The sequence below is a fragment of the Cavia porcellus genome, unplaced genomic scaffold (genome assembly GCF_034190915.1).
Source record: "Cavia porcellus strain 051 isolate PalLab524CR breed Dunkin Hartley unplaced genomic scaffold, mCavPor4.1 scaffold_22, whole genome shotgun sequence".
In the NCBI taxonomy this organism is placed as follows: domain Eukaryota; kingdom Metazoa; phylum Chordata; class Mammalia; order Rodentia; family Caviidae; genus Cavia; species Cavia porcellus.
In genome coordinates this window covers 55,365,697-55,389,668 of record NW_026947505.1, presented here as the reverse complement: position 1 = coordinate 55,389,668, position 23,972 = coordinate 55,365,697, and the positions used below count along the sequence as shown (strand labels likewise).

The 23,972-nt window shown below is 37.7% G+C and overlaps 1 protein-coding gene and 1 non-coding gene across 9 annotated transcripts in view; one reads left to right on the top strand and one right to left on the bottom strand.

Annotated features, from left to right (window-relative positions):
* The first annotated feature begins 3,252 nt into the window (after nt 1-3,252).
* Casp8ap2 (caspase 8 associated protein 2) overlaps nt 3,253-23,972 on the top strand; it is a 34,725-nt gene continuing 14,005 nt past the window's right edge. For 2 of the 8 annotated variants that reach the window (XM_063233240.1, XM_063233238.1), the window contains exons 1-6: nt 3,254-3,554; nt 11,155-11,237; nt 15,308-15,376; nt 16,163-16,263; nt 17,915-17,989; nt 20,246-20,361. In XM_063233240.1, the coding sequence (XP_063089310.1) occupies nt 11,183-11,237; nt 15,308-15,376; nt 16,163-16,263; nt 17,915-17,989; nt 20,246-20,361 (416 nt within the window). In that variant the 5' untranslated portion in view covers nt 3,254-3,554; nt 11,155-11,182. Of the gene's footprint in view, nt 3,555-11,154; nt 11,238-15,307; nt 15,377-16,162; nt 16,325-17,914; nt 17,990-18,178; nt 18,970-20,245; nt 20,362-23,972 lie in introns of those variants that run through there. The other 6 variants (XM_063233241.1, XM_063233237.1, XM_063233236.1 and 3 more) reach the window with 6 other exon arrangements.
* Nucleotides 18,065-18,172, bottom strand: LOC134472240 (U6 spliceosomal RNA). Its single transcript, XR_010042134.1, has one exon. It is a non-coding gene; the product is annotated as a U6 spliceosomal RNA (small nuclear RNA).

Sequence of the window (23,972 nt, the reverse complement as noted above, 5' to 3'; positions counted from 1 at the left end):
CTCTAAGTTACTTCACCAGGTGCTTATGCACAAGGCTGAGCTAAGATGGTTTGAGCCCCAGAGTTTGGGGCCAGGTTGGGTGCCGTAGTAAGATCGCAATTAAAAACAAGGAAAATTAAGAGGAGGAGGAGGAAGAGGAAAAGGAGGAAAAAGAAGCAAAAGGAAGGGGGAAGGAGGGGAGAAGGAAGAGGAGGGAGGAAATGAAGAGAAAGGAAAGAAAATGAAAGAAGAGACAGTAATGGGGAAGAGGAGACAGAGAGACAGAGAGAGACAGAGAGACAGAGAATAAAATTATTTGGGTCATGTCCTACCCTTTTTGGGGGCCCCAGAGGTAAGATGTATTAGTCACCTTTTTGGTGGCTGAGACACAATACCTAACACCCACAATGCGAAGGAGGAGAGATTTAACTTACTCAGTTTCAGTCCATAACAAACAGGCCCAAAACAGAGACCTCATAGTGGAAGGCTATGGCAAAGGGAACCTGCTTAGTGCATGGCCCCGGGAAGCAGAGCGGAGAACGGTGCCAGCTCGTAGACAGTATCCACAGATCATATATAGTACCCCAGGCCACACTTCCATGACCTAGTCGGATACACCAGGAATGTGCTTCATTAATCCGCAAGATGTGTCTGCATTTAACAAAGTTGACAAATCAGGATTAATGGTCACAGTGGATGTGCTATTACTTTGAAATGCAGATTCATTGGTTTGATTCAAATACTTTTGATTTTAAATTGAAAATAAGAGAATGGCTACAATTACTTAAAAAATATTTGAGTGCTCGCTTCAGCAACACATATACTAAAAAGTATTTGAATGTTTGAGAAAACTTAATGTGAGCCAAATTGAATCTCTCCTCCTTAAAAAAAAAAACAACTTGAGATTTTATTACATTTATCTGCTACATTTATTAGCATTACATGAGGTGTTTATTTAGAAATTTTGGGGGAGGGCTGGGGATTTAGCTCAGTGGCATAACGGCCTGCCTGGCAAGCATGAGGTTATGAGTTCAATTCCTGGTACCAAAAAAAAAAAAATGGTTTTTTTTTAAAGAGTAAATTTTATGCTGAGTGTGATGACACAATAGGAGGATCATAAGTTCAACACCAGCCTGGGCTATGAGTGAGAACTTGCCTCAAAAAAAAATTAATTAATTAGATTTTTTTCTGTCCTTTTTACAATGCTGGGAATCTAATTCAGAGTCTCAGAGGCTTAGAGACCATAGCTCTACCACCAAACTGTACCCTCAGTCTAGATTTCTTTTTTTAAAAGGTAGGATCTCCCTATGTTATCTAGGATGGCCCTTAGCTCCAGGACACAGGTCACCTTCTTGCCTCAGTCTTCCAAGTAAGAGTTATGGAATCACAGGAGCATGCTACCATGCGTAGCTAGGAATGTTTTTAACTAATCCATATTTTTATGTTGTCCTGACAGTATTTGAAATGTTTAAAAACATCAAATATCTTACATCTATAAATAGAATTTAAAACATTAAAGGGAATTTAATTAGCTATAGTCTGTAGAGGAGTCTGATTGTTAGTTTAAATTCATCAAACATTCCAGCCTTCTTATATTTGATGTAATAATTTTAATAAAACTGCCCATTCACTACTATTCTAATTACCTGTGCTGTGTAACAAATTGCCTTAAATTTAATGACTCAAAGTGCTAAGCCATTTTACATTTTATATTTCATAATTTAGAAGGAACCAGGAATTTAGATAGGGCTCAGGTAGGGAATTCTTCTTCTCTATGATGTATTGACTGAAGACATGAAGTGGTATTGAGCTAGTGGATAGTCAAGTGGGTTCAAAATGGCTTCACTCACATCTGGCACTCTGGAGGGACAGCTAACAGTGGAACTGTCCACTGGAATTGCTAAATGACAGCTCAATTTCCCAGACTTTGTCCATTCCAGAAAGCCTGGGTAGAAACTGCCAAGGTTCTGATGTCCTAATTTTGGAAGTTCTGGAACATCTCACTTTGTGTTCTATTGGTCAAGCAACTCACTAAATCCATCCTAGATGAAGAGGAAGGACATTAAAAGCCATTTGTCAGTGGGGGAATAGCAAAAAGTTGGTTACCATCTGTATCTATGACTACTGGAGCCACTTTTTGATTAGGAATTTTTGATATGGACAGAATTTTCCAGAGTACTTTCATGTGAATTTCTTTCTTGGGGAGGGGGGTATTTTTGAGATAGAGTTTTGCTATGTCCTTGAACTCACTGTGCAGCCCAGGCTAGCCTTGAACTTACAGGGATAGTCCTGCAACAGCCTCTTGAGTGCAGGAATTACAGGTGTGCGCCACCACATCCAGTCTTTCAAATAAATTATTTGATTAAAAGAACTTTTAAGTTATAGTGCTGCAATTAAAAATGTTAAACTTGGCCACCAGTACTCACATCCAGAGTATTATACTATATTGACTACTTTACATATATTTTCCTTTCACTTGTTATGGTTATGTCAAAATGTTCCCCAAAATTTCCTGGGCTCATAGGTGGGGTTTTTTTAAGGTGACTGGATTATAGAGTTTATAGCTGACCTGCTGCTAGGAGGTGGGATTTGATCAGAAGAGGTGAGGTCGCTAGAAATGTGTCCAGGGATTATCTCTTTTATGCTGTTGTCTTGATCTCTGCTTCCTACTGCTGTGCCATTAGCTGTTTCTCCTCTGCAGTGCCATATTGACTTAGAGCCAGCCAACTATGGACTGAAACCTCTACAAACTGGGAGCCAAAAAAAAACTTTCCTCTTTTAACTTGTGAATGTTGGGTATTTTGTCCCAGGAACGAGAAAGTAAGTCAACCTTCATCCTGCATTCTTTATCTTCATCCTTTGGGGCTAACTCACATAATGGAGTCCCAGCAGAGGGGAGCTAGTATGTAGAAACGGTGATTTTTTTTTTGGAATGCTGAGGATCAGTCATAAATGTGCTAAGCAGGCACTGTACCACCGAACTACAACCCAAGTCTGTATTCCGGACCTTACAAGTGCTAACGAGCTGCGCCTCCTAAAAGGTTATTCTCCCTTTCATTAAAGCGCTAGGCAGACCACACCCACACCACTTCCGCCCACGTCCCGCCCCTTCCGCAGTGAAGTTCCGCCCCGTTACTGTCCCCGCCATATCATGCCCCGCCCCTTTCCTTAGTTCCTACGGAAGACTATAGGAGTTTGGCGCGAACTGGCTTTTTTTTTCTTCCTTCCAAAGGCGGGAACTAGTTGTGTGCGACGGAACGTGCTTTGCGTCTTATATGATTGGTCATAAGCGCTTGGTCCCGCCTGCACGTCTTGATAACGCACTGTTATTGGTGGAGATGCCAGGGAGCCCTCAGTGTCTAGAAAGGGTCCTAGGCTCTCTTGGGCCGGTCTGGGCGGGTAAGTTGCTGTGGGGACCGGCTTCGCGCGGTGCTGCAAGAAACGGGGCTACATGGTGCAGTAGTGTTCTGAGTGGAGGCTGTGGCCACATCCGGGAAGCCAGACAGTCCGAGGGAGTCCACCTGGAACGGCCCGAGTCGGTGAGGCAAGGACGACTCGACGTACGGGGGCCGCAGGTAGCCGCGCTCTCCCCCGCCCGCGGTTGCAGCTTTTGGGCTCGCGCTACGCTTCCCTCAAGTGGTCCCTGGAGTGGGTCCGGAAGGAGGCTGGGAGCGCCCCCAAAGAGGACTGCCTTCGCGACCCGTCCTGCCCCTCCCCCCCATTTAAGCTCGTTTTGGTACCTACTCCTAAAGATTTCGGGTGGAGTTTGCTGCCTTCCCCAGTGTCAGATGATCACTAATATTGATTGCTTCCGAAGTTGTTTATATTTTAATTTCCACACTCCTAGAGCCATCTCTGACACGTACTAAGTTGTGAATGTAGACTGCTTCAGGATCAAGTTGATTTTGCCTGACTTTCCAACTCTTCCCCGGTTTTCTCCATGTCTCCTGCCTCAAACCTTTTCGCCTTTCCTGAAGACCCTTCCCACATCTGTTGAGGCCTTCCAAGGCAGGGCAAGAATTCTCTTTATCATCTCATCTCCTTTTCCTCAAATTATTTTCTCGTAGCATTTCTTGATGTTTTACAAGAGATGATCTCATTTAAAATATAAATTTGTACTCTAATGAATATCATTGATTTTTCTCATCTGGCTTTAGAGATAGGCCTAGAGAGTAACTCCTTAGGCAAGTTTTTTTTGGGTAAATCTGTTTCATTTCTTTTTTTTTTTTTTTTTCTGTCTTTTGAGACAGGGTCTCACTAATGCAGTTCAGGCTGACCTTGAGCTCACTTTTTGTAACCCAGGCTGGTTTTAAATTTGCAGCAATCCTGCCTCACCCTCCTGAGAGGTGGGATTACAGGTGTGCTCCACCACATCCTGCTTGATCTTCTATTTCTTCATTTTTAAAATGGAGAAAAAAGAATAATATGGATTTCACCTAACTTGAGGATTGCGAATAAGTCAATAATGTATGTAGAGCATTTAAGTCAGTATCTGGCACATAGTAAATACATAGTATTTGATACCTTTTGTTGGTATTTGAACCTCAGATCTCAAAGTGTAAGAATATAGGCTTTTTCCACCTAGCATTTTCTTGCTTTTCCCTACAAATGCTTGCTTGTCTCAGTTTTGAAAAATAAAACTTCCTTTAGCTTGCTTTTTAAGATAATGGCCTATTATAAAACAGACCATCTCTTTCTCATCTAATTTGTCACATCTGAATTGATTGAAGTTACATGAATAGTTGGGCACAGTTGCACACATCAGCTACTCAGGAGACTGAGGCAGGAGGATTGGTAGTTCAAGGCCAGCCTGAGCAATTTAGGGGCTAGAGCTTTAGCTCAGTTTTACAGTACCTGCCTGCCAAGTGTGAGTTCCATTCTGATACCAAAAAAAAAAAATCAACTATCAAATTATTTTAAAAGGGGGGGCTAGATATGTACCTCAGTGGTAGAGCATTTTCCTAGCATACATGAGGCTCTGGGTTCAATCCCCAGTACCACCAAAAAAAGAAAAGCAAATGAGATTATATATCTTGAGTGAGCTTCAGTGCTGTGTGTGTGTGTTTGCTTCTACATGCACATAGGGAATTGACTCAGGGACTTGCACATGCTAAATATACACCCTACCACTGAGCTACATACCCAGCCCTGCAACTCTTGAATCATCATAATTCTCAACTTTTAAATTTTCACCTCTATGCTTTTGACAGGTGCGCCACTTCCTATAGTACTAGCTCTCTTTATATATATTGAGAATTTAAAATGTTAAGTATAAAAAGTTCCTCTTCCCAAAATACTCTTAATACTATATCTACTTCTCTCTTTTTTATCCTCTCCTTCTTTTCAGGAGAATCACTGGCTTTTATGGTATTAATAGTATAATCTCAACTGTTAGCATCATGCTGATGAGTCCCAAATCATAATAGCATCTTTAGTGCAACATAATGCTCCAGTTGTTACACATCTTTATCTTAATATTGCATAGATAATTATGTCTTGGCTTTTCTATTGCTTCTTATAGTATGACTTTCTGAAAGAAAAGCATTTGGCAAAATACTCTTTTTCTTGCAAACTCTCAATTGGAGCCATCTTTCTTGTGCAAACACTAGCATGGCCATCTTTTCCAAAATCATGGAGTGAATTAAGTTCATGAACTGAGGTACCAGTGTACTGATACAAATTCATCTCCTTAAGAAACTATTAAATACTTTCTTGTGGGTTCACAAAAGGTAGTTATGCATTACTGAAATTATAATAACCACAGCTCTATGAAATCCTTTAGATGTGAATTTATATGGGTTTTTAAAATTTTATTTCGTTTTTATTTTTTGAAACAAAGTCTCACTATGTAGCTTAGACTGGCCTTGCACACTCTGTATAGCACAGTCTGGCCTTAAATTTATAGCAGTTCTCCTGCCTCAGGTTCCCAAGTCCCAAGGACTACAGCTGTATGTCAACTTACCGGGCTAGGAATATTTTTTTGTGAATTTATATTAAGTATGAGAAATAGAGATCTATAAAATTCGATCCTTTCTTTCACGTAGCTCATGGTCTGTGCTATCCAAGGATCTACTAACCATACATGTTTATTTATTTAACTTTAATTAAAATTTAAAAATCTGTCGTCAGTCTGGTAGGCGCCAATTGATGCCCATTTCCTAATCCTGGGTACCTATGAATATGCTGTCTTATATGGCAAAAGGGATTTTGCAGATGTAATTCAGAGTTTGGTTTTAGGTGGTGAGGGGCTTGAACCCAGAGTCCTCACACTGAGTTACTTCCCTAAACAAGATCTTGCTAAATTATCCAAGCTGGGCTTATATTTGTGATTGTGCCTCAGCCTCGCGAGGTGCTGAGATTATTATAGGTTTGTGCTACCACGTCCTGCTAAGTTAAGGATTTTGGTGTAAGGAAAGTGTCCTGAACTATCCAAGTGGTCCTGGTATAGTCACATAGTTCCTTAAAAAAGGGAGACAGGAGAGCAGAAGTTAGCAAAGACATGAGATAATAGAAGTGGAGAGAGAAAGAGCAAATGGGATTGTAGAAGCAGAGGTCAAATGGGAAAAATGATGTTAGGTACGTTATTAGCTTTGGAGGTAGATGAAGGAGTCACCAGCTTAGGAACGTTGGTAGCTTCTAGAAGCTGAAAACACAAAGTGCAGCTTCTCCCTTACAACCCTCAGATTGTGGTGCTGCTGGCATCCAGATTTTAGACAAATGAAACGTATCTCTGGAATTGTAAGATAACGAATTTGTATTGTTTAAGTATTGGTAATTTGTTGGAGTAGCAATAAGAAGTTAATGCATGCTGTCTTGTGAGTATTTTGTGCATGTGATTTTGTAACTGCTGTATCAAAGAATAGACAAAACATTTTTATCATTGTAGAATGGACAGCACTGGCTAAACTAATAGTTTTTTTTTTTTCAATTTTTTTTTTGTCTTCTTTCTTTTTATCAGTACCAGGGATCAACACACACACTTTAGCACTAAGCTAGACTCCCATCCCCCTGAGATAGGTGTATGCGTGTGTTCTTTATTTAACACTTTTGCTGGATGTGTTGGCACATGCCTGTAATCACAGCACTCGGGAGGCTGAGGCAGGAGGATCACAGTGAGTTAGAGGCCAACCTAAACTGCATAGTGAAACTCTGTCTCAAAAACAAAACAAAATAAAAATACTCGTTTAAGTTCTGTAGAATAATTTACCAAAACAGAGTTTTGGAGAAAATATAAGTGGAATGCCAAGACCCACATACATGTATCACTACAGCACAAACAAGCAATGACAGTTTAAAATATTGCCTTTATTTAACAGATTATTGTGACAGGAAGGCTAAAGTACACCACGATTTCAAGGCCAGCCTAGGCAATCTAGTGAGACTATTTTAAAAAATAAAAGGGCTGAGGATATAACTCAGTGTTCCCCCACTTCCAAGCAATAGTTAAATTCTTAATACCCCAGGAAATATAGTCAGCCCTCTAACCACAGGTTTTATATATCTATACTGTACAGATTTATTTCTTGTCGTTACCATATTAAACAATATAGTATAATAACTTTACATAGCACTGATACTGTGTCGGATATTTATGTAACAAAGATAATTTAAAGTACAGGAGGAATTGGGCAGGTTATCTGTAAATACAGTTATAGTACCATTTTACATGAGCACTTACAGATTTAGTTATTGGTAGAGGGGTCCAGAGGACGGGGTTTTGGAAACCATCCCTGTGGTGAGGGGTAGCTGTAGGTGTAGGTCTTTCCCTCAAGAAAAAAGAAAACTCACGAAATGGGAAAATATCTTAGCCAACTGTCCTTCAGACAGAGGACTTCTATCTAGAACATATAAAGAATTTTTTAAAATCAAACCCCCAAAATTCAAAGACCAAATCCAAAAATTGGGCATCTGAGATGAATATACGTTTCTCAGATAAAGAAATACAAGTGGCAAATAAATATACGAGAAAATGTTCAGCATCATTGGGTCATTCAAGAAATGCAAATTAAAACACTGAGATTTCATCTCACTCCAGAAAGAATCTCCAAGATCAAGAAATCAACCAATAACAAATGCTGGAGGGGGAAAAAGGAGCTCTTTATCCACTGTTGGTGGCAGTGCAGACTGGTGCAATTACTGCGAAAATCAGTGTGGTAGTTCCTCAGAAAGCTAGGATTAGAGGTTCCATTTGACCAGCTATCTAGCTTTTGGGCATTTTCCCAGAATTGAAAACATACCACAGGACATGTGCACCCATGTTTATAGCAGCACAATTTGTAATAGCCAAATCTTAGAAACAAACCAAATGCCCTTCAAATGAAGAATGGATAAAAAAAGATGTATTTTTATATAATGGAGTACTACTCAGCTGTAAAGAAAGATTGCATCAGGGCTTTTATAGATAAATGGACACGACTTGAGACCATACTTGTAAGTAAAGTAAATCAAACTTATGTGTGTAAATACCATATTGTCTCCCTAGTGTAACAAACTGAAAGAGCAAATAAGATCCAAAATCTACAATAAATATTGTATAAGGGTAAGAAACTGCTCAAAAGGGAAAAGTAACTGGATAAGGAGGAAACAAGGGAAAAGGAAAGACATAAATTTGTATATATATGTAAGACAGCAAAGATGACTACTAATTCTATTCTTAACAAAGAACAGTACTCATCATCACATCAATTTTGCATGTCTGGTAATCTAAGGAACCCTTTTGAAGATACCAATATGCAATATAACAACCACTGTTAAATTCCTATCTTGTTTTGAAAGTTATATTGTTATTGTTTGGGTTTGTTGTTATATCTTTTGTTTTTTGTTTTTCTTTTCTGTGTCTTTTTCTCTTAAACTTTCAAAAAATAAAAGAAGCTTAGTTGAGGGAGGAATGAGGAAGGATTGAGACAAGGGGACATTAGAGGTTTCATGTGTAAAGGTGGTTGCAGATTTTATGAGAAATGATGACTGGCTGACTGAATGGATCTGGCTTGTTGCTATTCATTTTTGCACACAGATTGAGGAAAAGCAGACTTAGGCCTTTGTAAGCTGAAAGCCTAACTGTATTAGTTAAATGGAAGATAAAGAGAGTAATGAATATCTAGGTTAAGGGCATTACAAGTAAACTTGATTTGGAGGGGACTTACTGCTTTAGCTGGTATTAATTAATGGTGCAAAGTTTTTATTTTTAATTACTTGTTGAAAGGCTTAAGACTTGAACTAGAGTCTTTAATACGCTGCTAAGTGCAAGCTCTACTGTTGGACTACATCCTCAGCCCATTGGTGCAAGATTCTAATATTCTGGGAAGAATACTGCATAGGCTAATGATTTCTGCATTATTCTCTATTTCTCAGTAATGCACGAGCTAATTCACATTATGTAAACTAGTATTGTGCTGATAACAGACATATTGTATGTTTGAATGGAGTACATAAGGGAAGCTATATGAGAATTACAAAAGCAGTGAGACACCTTCCTGGAAAGATACTGAGTTTTGTTCTAGAGAAGTTTAAGTTGATTGTTTTGTTTTTATTTTGTGGAGCTGGGGATTGAACTCAGGACCTTCATACTGCGCTACATCCCTTCCACTTTTTATTTTTTGTTTTATTGCCTGCTCTGGATTTGAACTTGTAATCAGTATCCTCCTGCATCAATTGAACATGTGATCCTCCTGCAGAGATTATAGGGTTTACCACCATGCCTGGTTAGATAGGTTGTGTCATTCTTGTACTTTTTATGTGAGAGTAGAACACAGGCTAGACATAAATTAGATTAATATGGATGTAGAAAATGATAAAGATTTAGGAGATCTTTGTTAATATAGTTTGGATTTTTTGATACTGTGCTTATCTCACTTGGTTAAGAGCCCTCAAAATCACATCCAGAATTGCCAACTTAAAGACTTATAAAATTCAACATACCATTGTACTTACAACTATGTTTATTGCAGTGAAAGGACTCAAAACTATCAGCAAAGGGAAATGAGGCCCATAGAATGAAATCTAGAGGAAACCAGATTGAAGTTCCGGGGTTCTCCTCTCATTTGAGTTACACGTGATGCTCTTAATTCCCTCAGCAATTACTTTTGACTGTATTTGTGGAAAGTTGTCTACCCAGGCAGCTCATTAGACTTACTGCTAGAGTTTTTATTGGGTATTGGTCACATAGGCTGCCCCTATGTAGCACTTGGTAAAGTTTTAGATTCCCAGAAGGAGGGCAGTTGTTTAGCTTAAACCATATTGTTTGTGTGACTAGGTTAGGCACAGTGAGCCACTTTTTTATCAGTTCACTCTGAATCCAAATTGTAGACTACCCAAAGTCTTTTGGTGCTTTGGTTTTGGTTTTGGTCTTTTGAAGCAGGGTCTCATGATGTATTGCAGGCTGGCCTGTGGTCTTCCTGCCTCAGCCTCCTGATGCTAGGATTACAGGCATGCATTACCACACAGCATAGGTAAGGGCCTTTGTAGACCAAGAAATCAAGTTTTTTCTACTATCTCGTCTTAATTTGCATTTCCTATATTATTGAAACTACACTTTTTTTTTGGTCTTTTATCTGTTTTTCTTTTAGGTCTAAGTGGGTTCTCAGTGTGTGTGTGTGTGTGTATGGTTAATACTAATGTGTGTAATGGCCAGGCATGATGGCACACAGCTGTAATCCAGCACTCAGGAGGCTGAGGCAGGAGGGTTGCCGTGAGTTCAAGACCAGGCTGAAGTACATAGTGAGACCCTATCTCAAAAAGAAAAAAAAAAGTAATGTGTGTATGTGATGGTGATGATGGTGATGGTTGATGCAAAGTTATTTTGTATTTTGTGACTTTCCCCCCGCCCCCGCGCTACAGTGCTGGGTATCAAACACATGACCTTGTGCCTGCTAGTGTGTTTTGGTCTGTTTTATAAAATTAGCATTGTTTACTTAACCCTAAATAATGTGGTTTAAGCATATTAACAGTCTTAATGTTTTTATTTTGTAGTTTTAACTTTCATTCAAGAAATCTTAGGCTTTCTTTTTATTATCACAAGTCTGCTTTTTAGGATGGTAGAAAGTGAGTTTCTTAAGTGTTTCCAAATATGGAAGTTGCTTTTTAACTTGAAGCTAGATTTTACCTTGAAGCTAGGTTTGTTCTCTGAATTGTGTGGTTGATTTTAACAGTGGAAAATCTTTATATTTAATACCTTAGATGGCAGCTATCAAAAGGAAATAGGATCATGGCAGCAGATGATGACAATGGTGATGGAACAAGTTTATTTGATGTCTTTTCTGGTAAGGCTTTCAATTGTCTTTCTAAGTTCACTTTTTTTTTTTTTTTTTTTGCACTAGGAATTGAATCCAGGATCCTGCACATGCTAAGCACACACTGCCACTGAACTATAGCCCTACCTAGCATCACTTACTCCTTAAAATTACAAATCATTGGGGCTGGGGATTTAGCTCAGCGGCATAAGCGCCTGCCTTGCAAGCAGGCAGTTGTGAGTTCGATCCCTGGTACTGATAAAAATGAAAAAGACAAAAAAAAAAAAAATTTTTACAAATCATTTATTCTCATAAGAAACTACCGTCATCAACTCCTCCCCTCCACATAAATAAATCAGTATAGTACAATGTGTGGAACACAGCAGTTATTTAATAAATGTGAACTTGGTTTTGTTTCGTGGTGGTGAGGATCAAGCCCATGGCCTCACATGTGCTGTATAAGGCAGATACACTATCACTGAGCTCCATCCTCAGCCATCTACATTTTTTTTTTTTTGGCTTGTGATGCTGGTACTGAGAATTGGACACAGAGCCTTAGCACTGAGTTACCTCCCCAGCCCTTTTTAGTTTTTGAGACCGGATCTTGTTAAATTGCCCAGGTTGGGCTTAAACTTGCAGTATTCCTGCCTTAGCCTCCCAGGGTACTGGGATTACTGCAGTGTGCCACCACATCTGACTGTGTGTCTGGGTTGTTTTGTTTTGTTTATTTTGGTTTGGTTTTTCATTGTTGATGGTATTTTTGTTTGTTTTTGACTTTTGCTTTGATATGGAGTTTCCTCATGTTAGCTTTGAATTCCTAGACTCAAGAGAACTTCCTATCTGAGCCTTCTGAGTAGCTGGGATTATAGGTAAACACCACTATGCTTAAGTGAGCTTTCTTATTACATCCTTTTAAGCCTCTAAGCATAAGCAAGTTAGCAGTATTGTCAATTTGTAGTAACTTCTACTGAATCCAAAGTAAGTATTGCTGTATAGTTGTGCTTCTCTATTGTTAAGATAAAAGATAATAGCCACAATGGATGATTAGGTTGAAAAAGAGAAAATAAAGACTTGGTAGTAAAATCAGCTCATAAACTGATCATGGTGGTACACTCCTATAATCTCAGCCTTTGGGAACCTAAAGCAGGAAGATCGCCACAAGTTCAAGGCCACCTTGAAGTATATAGCAAGACCCTGTCTCAAAGAACCTAAAGCATAGCTTATAAAGTTGTTGTTTATGTTGTTGTTTTGGGGGGTTTTTGGTGGGGTTTGGTTTTTTGTTGTCGTTTTATCTTGGTGATAAGAACTGAATCTGAGGCTATACACTTGCTAGGTGATTGTGCCATTGAGCTAGATCCCCAATCCTAAATAGAAGCACTTTGGATTGAGGAATATAGGTCAGTGGTAGTGTGTTTGTCCAGCATGCATAGAGCTCTGTGTTCGATCCACATCACTACAAGAAACAAAACAAAGCCCCCGCCCCGCGCCCCCCCCCCCCCAAAAAAAAACGAAGCATATGGCACATGAATGTAATCTTAGCATTTGAGAATCTGAGGTAGGAAGAGCTTGTGAATTCAAGGCCAACCTGAACTACCTAAACCTTGTCTCCAAACAACCATCAAAAACAAACAAACAAAAAATAACATACAGAAGTTGTTTTTAAGTTCCAACATAATATTTATGTGTTAATTTATGTGCTTATTTAACACAGATGGAACCCAGGGCCTCCTGCATGCTGTACGATATTCTACCCATTTAACAAGATCCCTAGTCCTCTATTATAAGATTGATTTAGTTCTTTTAATTATAGTTATGTTGTGATCTCATTAAATTTGTTTAGTTTATAGATATATTTGTTGACAATTATGATTAGTATGCTGTATAGTGAAATGGACAGTTACAAAGCGCATTTAGACTACACATGGTAGAACATACCAATAGTATCAGCTACTTGGGAGAGAGAGACTGGGGGACTTTGAGTTTGATACTAGCCTGGGTGACATGGTAAGACCCTGTCACAAAAACAAAAAAATTTATTTTGTAGAATTTAATTTAAAATTTTTTTATTAATATTCATATAGCTGGAGATGTGGCTTAGTGTTAGAATGTTTGCCTAGCATGATTGAAGTTCTGGGTTTTATCCCCAGAATTGTTTTTTAAAAATCAGTATTCATAAATAGGCAAAGGCCATCATAACTGCACTGGGTTAAGTATTATGTAATGCTGAATATTTTTGCTGATGTATTTTCAAGTTGTTATGATGTTATTTAGTTCTGTTTGGGGAGATTTTTTTGAAAAAATTTTAAACCAGCAGAAAAACTGGAAGTATAATGAACAGCTTTATTTTTCACCTAGATTCACAAATTCATCATGTCTCCAGTTCTGTTAATTTTTCACAGCACATGCTTGGCAAGCACAATATCCTGGGTTTGATTTCTGCCCCCCCCCCCCAAATTAGTGACTACAATTCTATTAGATTTTGAAAAACAAAACAACATTGTTATTCTCATTTGCTGATAAAACTGCTTTCATTTCTATGTATTCTCAGTTCCCTGTCCAGACACATAGTGTGTTTTCTTGTTTGTTTCGTTTTGTTTTTGTGCTGTGTTAGGGATTGAGTAAGAGCCTTGTGGATGACGGCAAGTGCTGTACCACTGAACTGCATCTCCAGCTTGTACATTTTTAAAATAGTGGCGGCCCCATATATGTTCTACTTAGAATATATCTTTGATTTTCTTTTCAATTTATACATGAGCCTTTTGGTTTTGTCTCTTTGCATTATTATTCAAAGAACTATACTTAACATTTTGTAGTCTTTTCACTAGTATTGTACAGTTTCACATAAAACAATATTTGTAGTTGTATTATCTATCTTGCTTTAAAATATGACATCTATGCGTTATAACCCTTACAATACTATAATTCCTATAATTAAAGACTGTAATTTTTCATTTTAAGCAGTCTTCTATGTATTTTAATGTATTTAATAATTAAAAGAAAATAAGAGGAAAATTAGTCTTTTGTGTTTTTTCAATTATTTTATCATTTTATATTGCTAGTCCTTATAGCATCCTTTAGTATCTTTGATATACCATTTCCTTCCATTATCTATTTGCTTCTGGACTCTAGATATTCTTTATATGAGAATTGTTAATATCCTAAAATCACAATGGCTTTCATTTTTTTCTCTCTGCTCTACAGATTGGGTAATTACTGTTGATCTACCTACTGCATTAGATTTTCTGTCAAGCACATCCAGTGATGTTCCTATGCAATTTTCAGTTGTAGATTTTTTTCTTTTGGTTCTTTTTAGTTGTTTCTGTTTCTCTGCTGTAATGAAGTAGTTTTGTATATTTGTAACATTATGAATGGCACCAAATTCTTTATATTTCTCTGAGGTATTGTTGTTGCTTTTAATTCTAACAGGTATGTAACTTACACTTTTGTCTCTCCCATGGTGGATAGCAACTGAAATGTCTGTTATCTTTAGCTGATTTCCTGGAGTTCAATGCTTTGTGGGGATAACAAGATATTTGAGACAGAATTTGAAGAATCCCTTCCTTAAGTCTCTGGATTTCCCCTTTTAGTTACTGTTATCACCTCAGTCTTTCCTCTCATTCTTCAGGCCATTAGGACTAGGGGTTTCTGTCTGAATTTTCACTGCCTGGTGTAACTCTAATTAGGGCAACTAGGACCTGTCTTTCAGCAAAAGCAATGATGAAAGGGGGATAAGGAGCTCAGACCCTCTTCTTTCAGATATTATCTCCTCACCAGGTGTTGGTTTGGTTTGGTTTGGTTTCCCCTTGGTGGTGCTAGAAATTGAACCCAAGGCCTTGAAGTTTTGTCTGGTTTTTTTTCCTGCTCAGGTTCCTCTCTAGCTCTTCAGGTAGCTTCTAATATTTTGTTCTAGCCTTTATACTTACCTGCAGGATTTAAGTGTAAATATGAAGTAGTCAAGCTATAAATCTTTGTGCCAAAATCTTGTTTTTAAGTACAGTATATAAAAAAATCTCTTTTGAGTGCTTCCTGGTCCATCAGGGTAGGAATGAAAAAATTTCATTGTATGAAGTAATTTTAACCAGTCTTTACTGTTCTCTTAGCGTCTCCTCTCAAAAATAATGATGACGGCTCATTGGACATATATGCTGGGTTGGACAGTGCTGTTACTGGTATGTAAGTTCCATAAAATAGTCTTATTTTATTTGCTCACTTTGTTTTGTTGTTACCAATTCCTGGTAACTTCAGAGTGCCTGTATTTGCTTATTCTTTGAAATAATTGCATTCAAGTAATTTTCTTACCCAAATCTTGGTATGTAAAACGAATTAGAATACAGGTTGGTTTTTTTAGTTGTTTTTTTTTGTTTTGTTTTGTCTATTTGAGACAGGGTGTCTCTTTGCAGTTCAGGCTGGCCTTGAGCTCACTTTGTAGCCTAGGCTGGTTTTGAACTGGCAGTGATCCTCCTGCTTCAGCCTCCCAAGTGCTGAGATTACAGGCGTGAGCCACCACACCCCACTCTGAATACAGGTTTTTATTCATCTAAGTCTCAGATTTAACTGGATTTTGTACAAGTGTTTTATATCATTGAAATGCAGCTGATACTATTGTCTGTACATGTTATTGCTCATTGTGTCAGAACATTTGAGAAGTGTTGTTACTGTAGATATTTTCAAGTATAACAATAAGCATGATCTTCAGTGTATATTGGGACTTATCTATATGTAAAATATTTTTCATATGAACCTTTTCTAGAATTAGATCTTTCAGTGTTTTGAAAAACATGATCACAGGTGATTCATTGACACAACCACTTTATGTAACTGGCATTCCAGCTGTCATCATGAAATCAGGGTAGATTTGAATAAAATGTAAGACATGGAGAAATGATAATTCCTTTGAGGTAGATACATCAAAACACCTAACAAATATTTTAATGTAAGGATTTTTATTTGTTTAGACAACACTTCCAAGTCCTGTGCGCCATCCAGAAATTGTTTGGATTTATATGAAGAGATCCTGACAGAAGAAGGAACTGCAAAGGAGGCGACATATAATGATGTACGCGTTGCCACGGCTTTTAAAGACAGTTCTTTACTACCTTGTAGCCCCTAGAAAGCAGGTAGCAGCTTACTATTCTGTGTTCAGGAATTGGTTCTTAGATCAAAAGAATATTTAGCTCAGTTTCTGCTTTCAAACCTACTTTTAAAAGAATGTTTTTTAATTTATTGACAGTTTTGACTAAGTTTAAGTGTCTGAATATCTAAAACCTCAGGAAGCATTTGGTATGATAAAACATTGTATTTTTTTATGATTTGCACTAAGGCATGATAAGTTTTTCTGTGACTTAAATGAGAAAAATTTCTACCATATTTGAATTTTTAAGATGTGGAGGTTAAATATGAAACTTACCAAAATATGTGATTGATAGGCTGAAAAAGTTACTAATACCTATTAGTAGAAATGTACTTCATCAGCACTTTTTAGGGATTCATTGGCAAAATTTTAAATGTTTTTAGATGTTACTTAAATTTTTTTAAGAGATAAGATTTCAAAGCTAGACGACCCGAGAGCTTCACTATCTATCATATTGTCTCTTGTTTTGTTCTAAATAGTTGTCCATGTCTTCACAATACAGAGAATTCATACAAAACAACATAGTATAAAGATGATCTAAACAGAATGAGGAAGGCGTGTTTTAGGTCTCCAAAACCAGACAATAGGGAAGTCACTTATGGCTGTCATAGAGTCCCTCATTCTTTTCAAAATAGCGGTCCATACTTTCATGTATATTGAAGTTCATAAAACAAAACAGGCTAAAATAACACCATTAATTAGAACAAAGCAAAACAGGGATAAAAGTATTTGCCTTCAAAGAGATGGTAGAAGGAAATCGCTCCCCACCCCCCCATTTGCTACATTGCCTATGGTCAACCTGTCAAGGGATGTCCAGGAAGGGAGGGGTTGCTTGATTTCCAGGGCTCCAGGGCTCCAGGTCGAGTGTCCCAGTAAGCAGCCACCTGGCTCCATCCTGGGCTGCTATAGCCTGTGTTATTTAAGTTAAAAAGATGGGATAAAGCACACTTCTGATGTATCTGGGTAGATCATGATAGCATGACCTTGGATACTATATATGGTCCCTGGCTGCTTCTCCTCTGGTACTGTTACCTGCTCTTCTTCCCAGCCGTCATGACCTAAACATCTTTGTCCTGCCATGCCCTTCCACCAGGATGTTTCTGCCTTGGAGCCAGGTGACCATGGACTAAATACCCTGAAACCAACAGCCAAATAAGACTTCTTTTCTTTTAGTTCTGGATGGTGGGTTTCATGTCCCAGGGCTTTAGTAAACTGAGTACGAAAGCTGGTTTACTTTTTCCTCATTGTTTTGCAGTTCTATGAAATGTTCTGTAAACTGAGCCTTTGTTTGTTACTTATGTGACAACTTCTATGCGGTTGTCTTTTTTGGTGCCTTTTAATAAACTGTTGTAAAATTAAAAAAAAAAAAAAACGATACTTAACAGCATTCTGAGAGGTTTAGACAAGATAATCTCAAATTAGAGCCCCACTTGGGGCCTTAACAAGGTCCTATCTCAAAAGAAAAAAGGTGGGGGTGTAATTCAGTTGAAGTCCCTGGGTTCAGACTCCTTCATACCCTATATGGTGCATGGGATGCAATACCTTAGAATGACACTTACCTTTTCATGTTTTACAGTTACAGGTAGAATATGGGAAATGTCAGCTACAGATGAAAGAACTGATGAAAAAATTTAAGGAAATACAGACACAGGTAAGATTGTTGTAAATATCAATTTTGCTGTATTAACCTTGTTTTTCCAGGTAGGAATTTATTTACAGACTCTGGGAAAATATGGAATGCTTCACAAATTTGCATCTCATCCTTGTGCAGGAGGCCATGCTAATCTTCTCTGTATTGTTTCAGGTTTAGTATATGTGCTGCTGAAGTGAGTACCTTTTTGTTTTGTTTTTTTTTTTTTTTAAGACAGGTTCCCATTAAGTAGTCCAAGCTGGCTTTTAACGTGCTATAATAGCTCACACTGTCATTGAATTCATAATCCTTTTACCTCAGCCTCCTGAGTGCTAGAATTACAGGTGTGGTCCACCACAGCTGGACTTAACACAGATTTTTATTTTGTTTTTGTGGTACTGGGGATTGAACCAAGGGCCTACTTTTTCAACTACATTCTTAACCTCTTTTTATTCTAAAGCAAAGCCTTGCTAAGTTGCCCAATCTGGCCTTAGCCTCCCAGAGTACCAGGAGTGCACCACCTTGCCTGATCCTTGATTTTTTTTTTTTTTTTTTTTAAAGTGTTGATTTGACAAGGTCACTGAACACATGCTTATCACCCCAGCAGTCAGGAGACTGAGACAGGAGGACTTTGAGTTTGACACTAGCCGGGTAACATAATGAAATGTCTCAACAAAACAAAATCGGAGTTCAATCCCCAAGTCTCAAGAAACATACTTCAGACTATTTTGAGCTTGACAGTGATATGTGCCTACAGTCTTGGGTGCTTGGGAAGCTGAGGCAGAAGGCCACTTAGGCCAACAGTTCAGGTCCACTTGAGCAAAATAGTAAGACACACCCCACCACCATTGGTGTTTTTTTGTTTTTTTTTTTTAAGGCCTATTTTGTTGGAGAAAGAAATTAAAATGCAGTTTATTAAGAAGCTTTTTCTGTTTTCTTTTGTGGTGCTGGGCATTGAACCCAGAGCTTCATGTGTGCTAAGCAAGCATTCTGCCACTGAGGTACACTATTATTTTTTTTTCTGGCTATTTTTATAAATAGAAATTAAAATGCCAAGTGTCAGCAGTTTATAAGGAAGGGTTGTTTGGGGTTTTGTTTTCCCATTTCTCTGGGGATTGACCCATGTCAAGAATGCTTTACCCTTGGGCCAGCAATATAGCTCAGCGGAGTAAGTGCAAGTACAAGGTCCTGAGTTCAGTTCCTGCTGCCAAGAAAAAAAAATGCTCTACCCTTGAGGTGCATTTTTGGTTTTTCAGACAGGCCAGCTTTGAACTCACCCTACAGCCCAGGCTGCCCTCAGACTCTTGATCCTCCTGCCTCAGCTTGGTATTATGGGTATGTGCCACCTCACCTAGCTTGTCATTATTTCTTTATTTGATGAAATTGATATAGGAAAAGTGCTTGAATGGTTAAAAGAACATTGACGAGTTGGCCATGGTGGCACACCCCTGTAAAGGCTAAAGCTAGGAGGATCACTGTGATCTCAAAAAAAAAGATAAAAAAGATCTGTTAGATTTAAAACAATTAATCAATAGTTACGGAAAAAAATCTGTGGAAGTGGCAGGCACTTTAAGACAGTGGTTTTGAGGAGCAAAGATTTAGAATGGCTTTGTGGAAGGGAAAAAAAGATTTCCTTTACATTTTGACTAGAATTACCCTTTTTGTGATTATGTTGCAGAAATAAGAAATGTGAAATCCTGATTGGTTTTGATAAAGTTGTTTTTCTTCGTTTCCATTTCCCCTTGAAGGAACGAATTGACGTTAGATTGATTTTTTTGTTTATCTATGATTGTAAATTTAACTTGTTAAGTATAGGAGAATTTTACCTTTTTGTTTGTTTGGTTGATTTTTTGGGATAGGGTCTCACTATGTAGTCCAGGCTGGCCTTGCACTCCCAGTGATCCTCCTGCCTCAGCATCCTGGAATAATAGGCATATGCCACCACACTCAGCTTCTCCTATTTTAGTTTTAATTTTCAAAATATGCAGGCAAAACTTCTTTCCTGCTGTTTATTTTTATATATTGATCCCTATCTTGCATAGTTTCCCTTTAAGTGGGCTTTTTCTGGTGCCTATTTTTTTCTCTGAATCTCAGTTCCCTTAACTATATATAGTGTGGATAATAGTAATTTTCATGGGGCTTTTTTGAGCATTACATAAAATACAATGTGATGCCTAGCATGTAGTTGTCTTTCAATAATTGTTAGCTAATATAAGCAGTACTAATAATAATCCTATAAATAGGTATTTTAATATACCTTATTAATGTGCATTTTAGAATTTCAGCTTGAAAAATGAAAACCAGTCTCTTAAGAAGAATATTTCAGCACTTATCAAAACTGCCAGAGTGGAAATAAACCGCAAGGATGAAGAAATAAATAATCTTTACCAAAGGTATAACTAAAGGGTGTTCACCTATTATAAGTGATACAGATATTGATATGTGGAATATTTTTTAGTTTGAGTGGAAGGTAAAAATAATATCTAAGTAAATTTTTAATGTGAATAGTAATTAATATGCCAATAATTTATAGAACATTACCGCATGCTTGTCTCAGTTTTCTAAAACACTAGAATCTTAGTACTGCTTTCTCCCTGAGATGATAGTGTTACATTGGGGGTTCTTCTGTGTCCATAAATTTCTAGAATACCAGGAGAACATTGGATGGGCAGGAATAACTCAGTGGTGCAGTTCATGCTTAGCATACAGGAGGCCCTGGTTTCAGTCCCTCACCAAAAAGGCATCTGTGCTCACAGCTCTTCCTAATTAAGCAGCCCTAAGCTGAGTGTACAATGCACATTTGTAATCTCAGCATTGAGTCTGAAGCAGGAGAATTACAAGTTTGATTGAGTGAGACTGTGCCTCAAAAGACTAATGTAACTTGGTGGTGGAGTGCCCCCAAGATTTAATCCTCAGTACCTCTCCCACAAAACTCAGTTGCCTGTTCTTTTCCCTTACGTGCCTTTTCTCTGTTAATTTTGCTCATTCTTTTTTTCAGCCAGAGACAATATTCTACCCTAGTGAAGTTCATAAGTCTTCTCTTCATAGCCAAGTCTCTAAAATCTGTCTAAACTTGCTTCATTTTTATTCTCTTCATATTTTTTCTTTTTAATCTAGTCCTGAGGATTGGACCCAGGCCCTCATACATGCTAAGAAATCACTGTGCCACTGAGCTGCATCTCAGCCCTGACTAATTTTTTTTTTGAGACAGGGTCTTATCCATTAGCCCAGAATGGCCTCAAACTTGTGATTGTCTTGCTCTGTCCTCCCAAGTAGCTGAGATGACAGGCATATGTCACTACATCTGGCTCCTTTTTGCTTACTTTGAACCTAATCCATTCTGACTTTTGTGTCCACTGGTTGGTAGAAGCACCTATCATAATAAAAACAGCCATTGCTTGAATATATTAAATTCATCAAAGAGTTTTGACCTCCAGTTTAAAATTGTCCCTGTGCTCGTTGTTTGAAACATTGTTGATCCTTACTTCCTGAATAGTCTCTCCCGTTGACTTTAATTTTTAGTTTTCTTGATAACTCAGGTTTGTTCTTGTGTACATGATCCCTTTGAATTTTGAATCCCTCAGAGCTCAAGCTTTTTTTTTTTTTTTTTTTTTTGTCTTTTTCGTTTTTATCGGTACCAGGGATCGAACTCACGACTGCCTGCTTGCAAGGCAGGCGCTTATGCCGCTGAGCTAAATCCCCAGCCCTCAAGCTTATATTTTGATATTTCTGTCAGTATTTCCTCCCATCCAAGTACTAACCAGGCCCGACCCTACTTAGCTTCAGAAATCAGATGAGATTGGTATGTTCAGGGTGGTATGTCCTTACTCTTTCCAGTTTTTTCTGGTGAGATAGTCTTACTCATGCTAGGTCACTTGCATTTATACATTTGTATGTACATATACTACTTACTCCATATCTACACATAAATGTCTTGAAACCTTTTTCAGTATTACCTCATCAAAAATGAATTTGTTATCAAATATTTTCCATTGTTCCCTAGGATTGTTCTAGCATTTACTCGGTTAGTGTATGATAGGCATCTAGATGTAGGATAACCATTTAGTTTATTGCTGTCACTAAAATACTTTCAGGAGCATAAGAGGATGCTGTTAATACTTCCAAACTAAGATTGCTTGTCAAGCTGGGACACAATCACCCTGCCTAGGAGTTGTCATTTAAGTTTAAATCTCATTTTTCAGAGCCAATTTATCATCACATTCTGTTGATATATGTGTTTTTAACCTGTCACTCAAATCATTTGTTCTTTTTTTCCCCCTGTGGTTGTCACTGCCCATCTACTCTTATGAACTGGTAGCAGTTTTTTAATATGTAAAAGTAATAAACACTAAGAAAATATTTATAGCCACTCTTTTTGCTTTGTTTTATTTTTTGAGATAGGGTCTCGTAGACTATGCAGTTCATACTGTCCCTGAACTCACCATGTAGTCTAGGCTGGTTTTAAACTCACAGCAATCCTGCCTCAGCCTTCTGAGTGCTGGGATTTCAGGTATCTGCCACCACATCTGGCTTCTGAATCCATTCTTGATCTTTAGCCTTTGGTTTGTCTTTTTCAGTATGAAATCTCAGAACATATTCTGAAGCACAAGTTCCAGACCTCTTGCTATAGAAAAAGAATGACCTCGCCTCTTTTTCTTAATAAAGTCCCAAACTACTTTTTAAGCTTTCCTTTAGTGCATTCCTTGGCCCAAAGTGATACATTCTTTCAGTTCCTTGGAGGTACCTAACATTCTACCATTGGGCAGTTTCCTGGAATGATCTTCGCATTCACCTGCTAAATGTATGCCGTATATTTGCAAATGTCAGGTGATAATGGCTTATTCTTACTGTCTAGGTCACATGTCTTTCTTTTATAACTATGTATATTTTCAGTTTTTCAGATCATGAATGGGATTACTTGATTAGTATCTTTGAGTAGGGATCATAACTATTTGTCCTCACTGTTTTTTCCAAGACCTACCACAGTGCCTGGCACATTGTAGTTATTTGTTAAGTGAATGAAAATAGTCTTTGTAATAACCATTTTATGTCACTTCACAAACAATTCTTTCCACATGATGGTTCTACTGTATTTAGACCTTTTGAAAATAAATATGGGAAAAATGTGTACATTTACTAAGCTAAATTAGTTTTCTCAGTGCACCTAGCATAAGCTGTGTTCCTGAACAGCTGGAGAAGTTGTGTATATATTTGAGTCTTCTGAGGAAAGGGCATGGAGTTTGTACAGGGAGAAAAGAAAAACTCAGTGAATAAAATGACAGTCGTTACTTTATTAGTTTGATCTTGTCTAGTCATTATCTCATAAATGTTCTGTCAAATATTTATACTTTTGTGAACCATGACTTGTATTCTAATGATACATTTATCATTTGGTTGAAACAGTGTTTAGTGAATAGAAAAACTGAGATAACAATAAGCTAAAAATAAGGTCATATGCTAATGTATTGTGGTTAGAACCATAGCATCTGAATTTGTGTTGGGATAGGAGAAACAAGTCTATTCATGAAAGAATCCATATAAAGTCTGCACGTTGCTTTTGGTTCTTTGCCTCATAAGTCATCTTTGGCTTATTTCTGAGTTTTTTAATTTGTGGGTGTCCACACATTAAGTGTTGATTTGGGATGGACTTTTGAAGAGTAATGGTTGACATGGAAGTATGAGAAGATAAACTTATTACAAAAAGCTAAAATGAACTATATACATTTAACTGCTAGGCAAACTACCAGTTTTCTAGAACATTAAACTGTTAAGACCTAGGCTTTTTTAAAATAGTAATGTCATTCTCCTAAAGAGACAACCACAATTCTGTATTCCTTTTTTTTAACTTTTGTATAATATGTACCACTTTAAGGTGACTGCCAAAAATTGAGTATGGTAGCACATGCCTGCAGTTCCAAAGTTTAGGAAGCTAAGACAAGAGAATTGAGAGTTCAAGGCCAGCCTGGACTACATAACAAGACTCTGTCTCAAAGTACAAAATAAC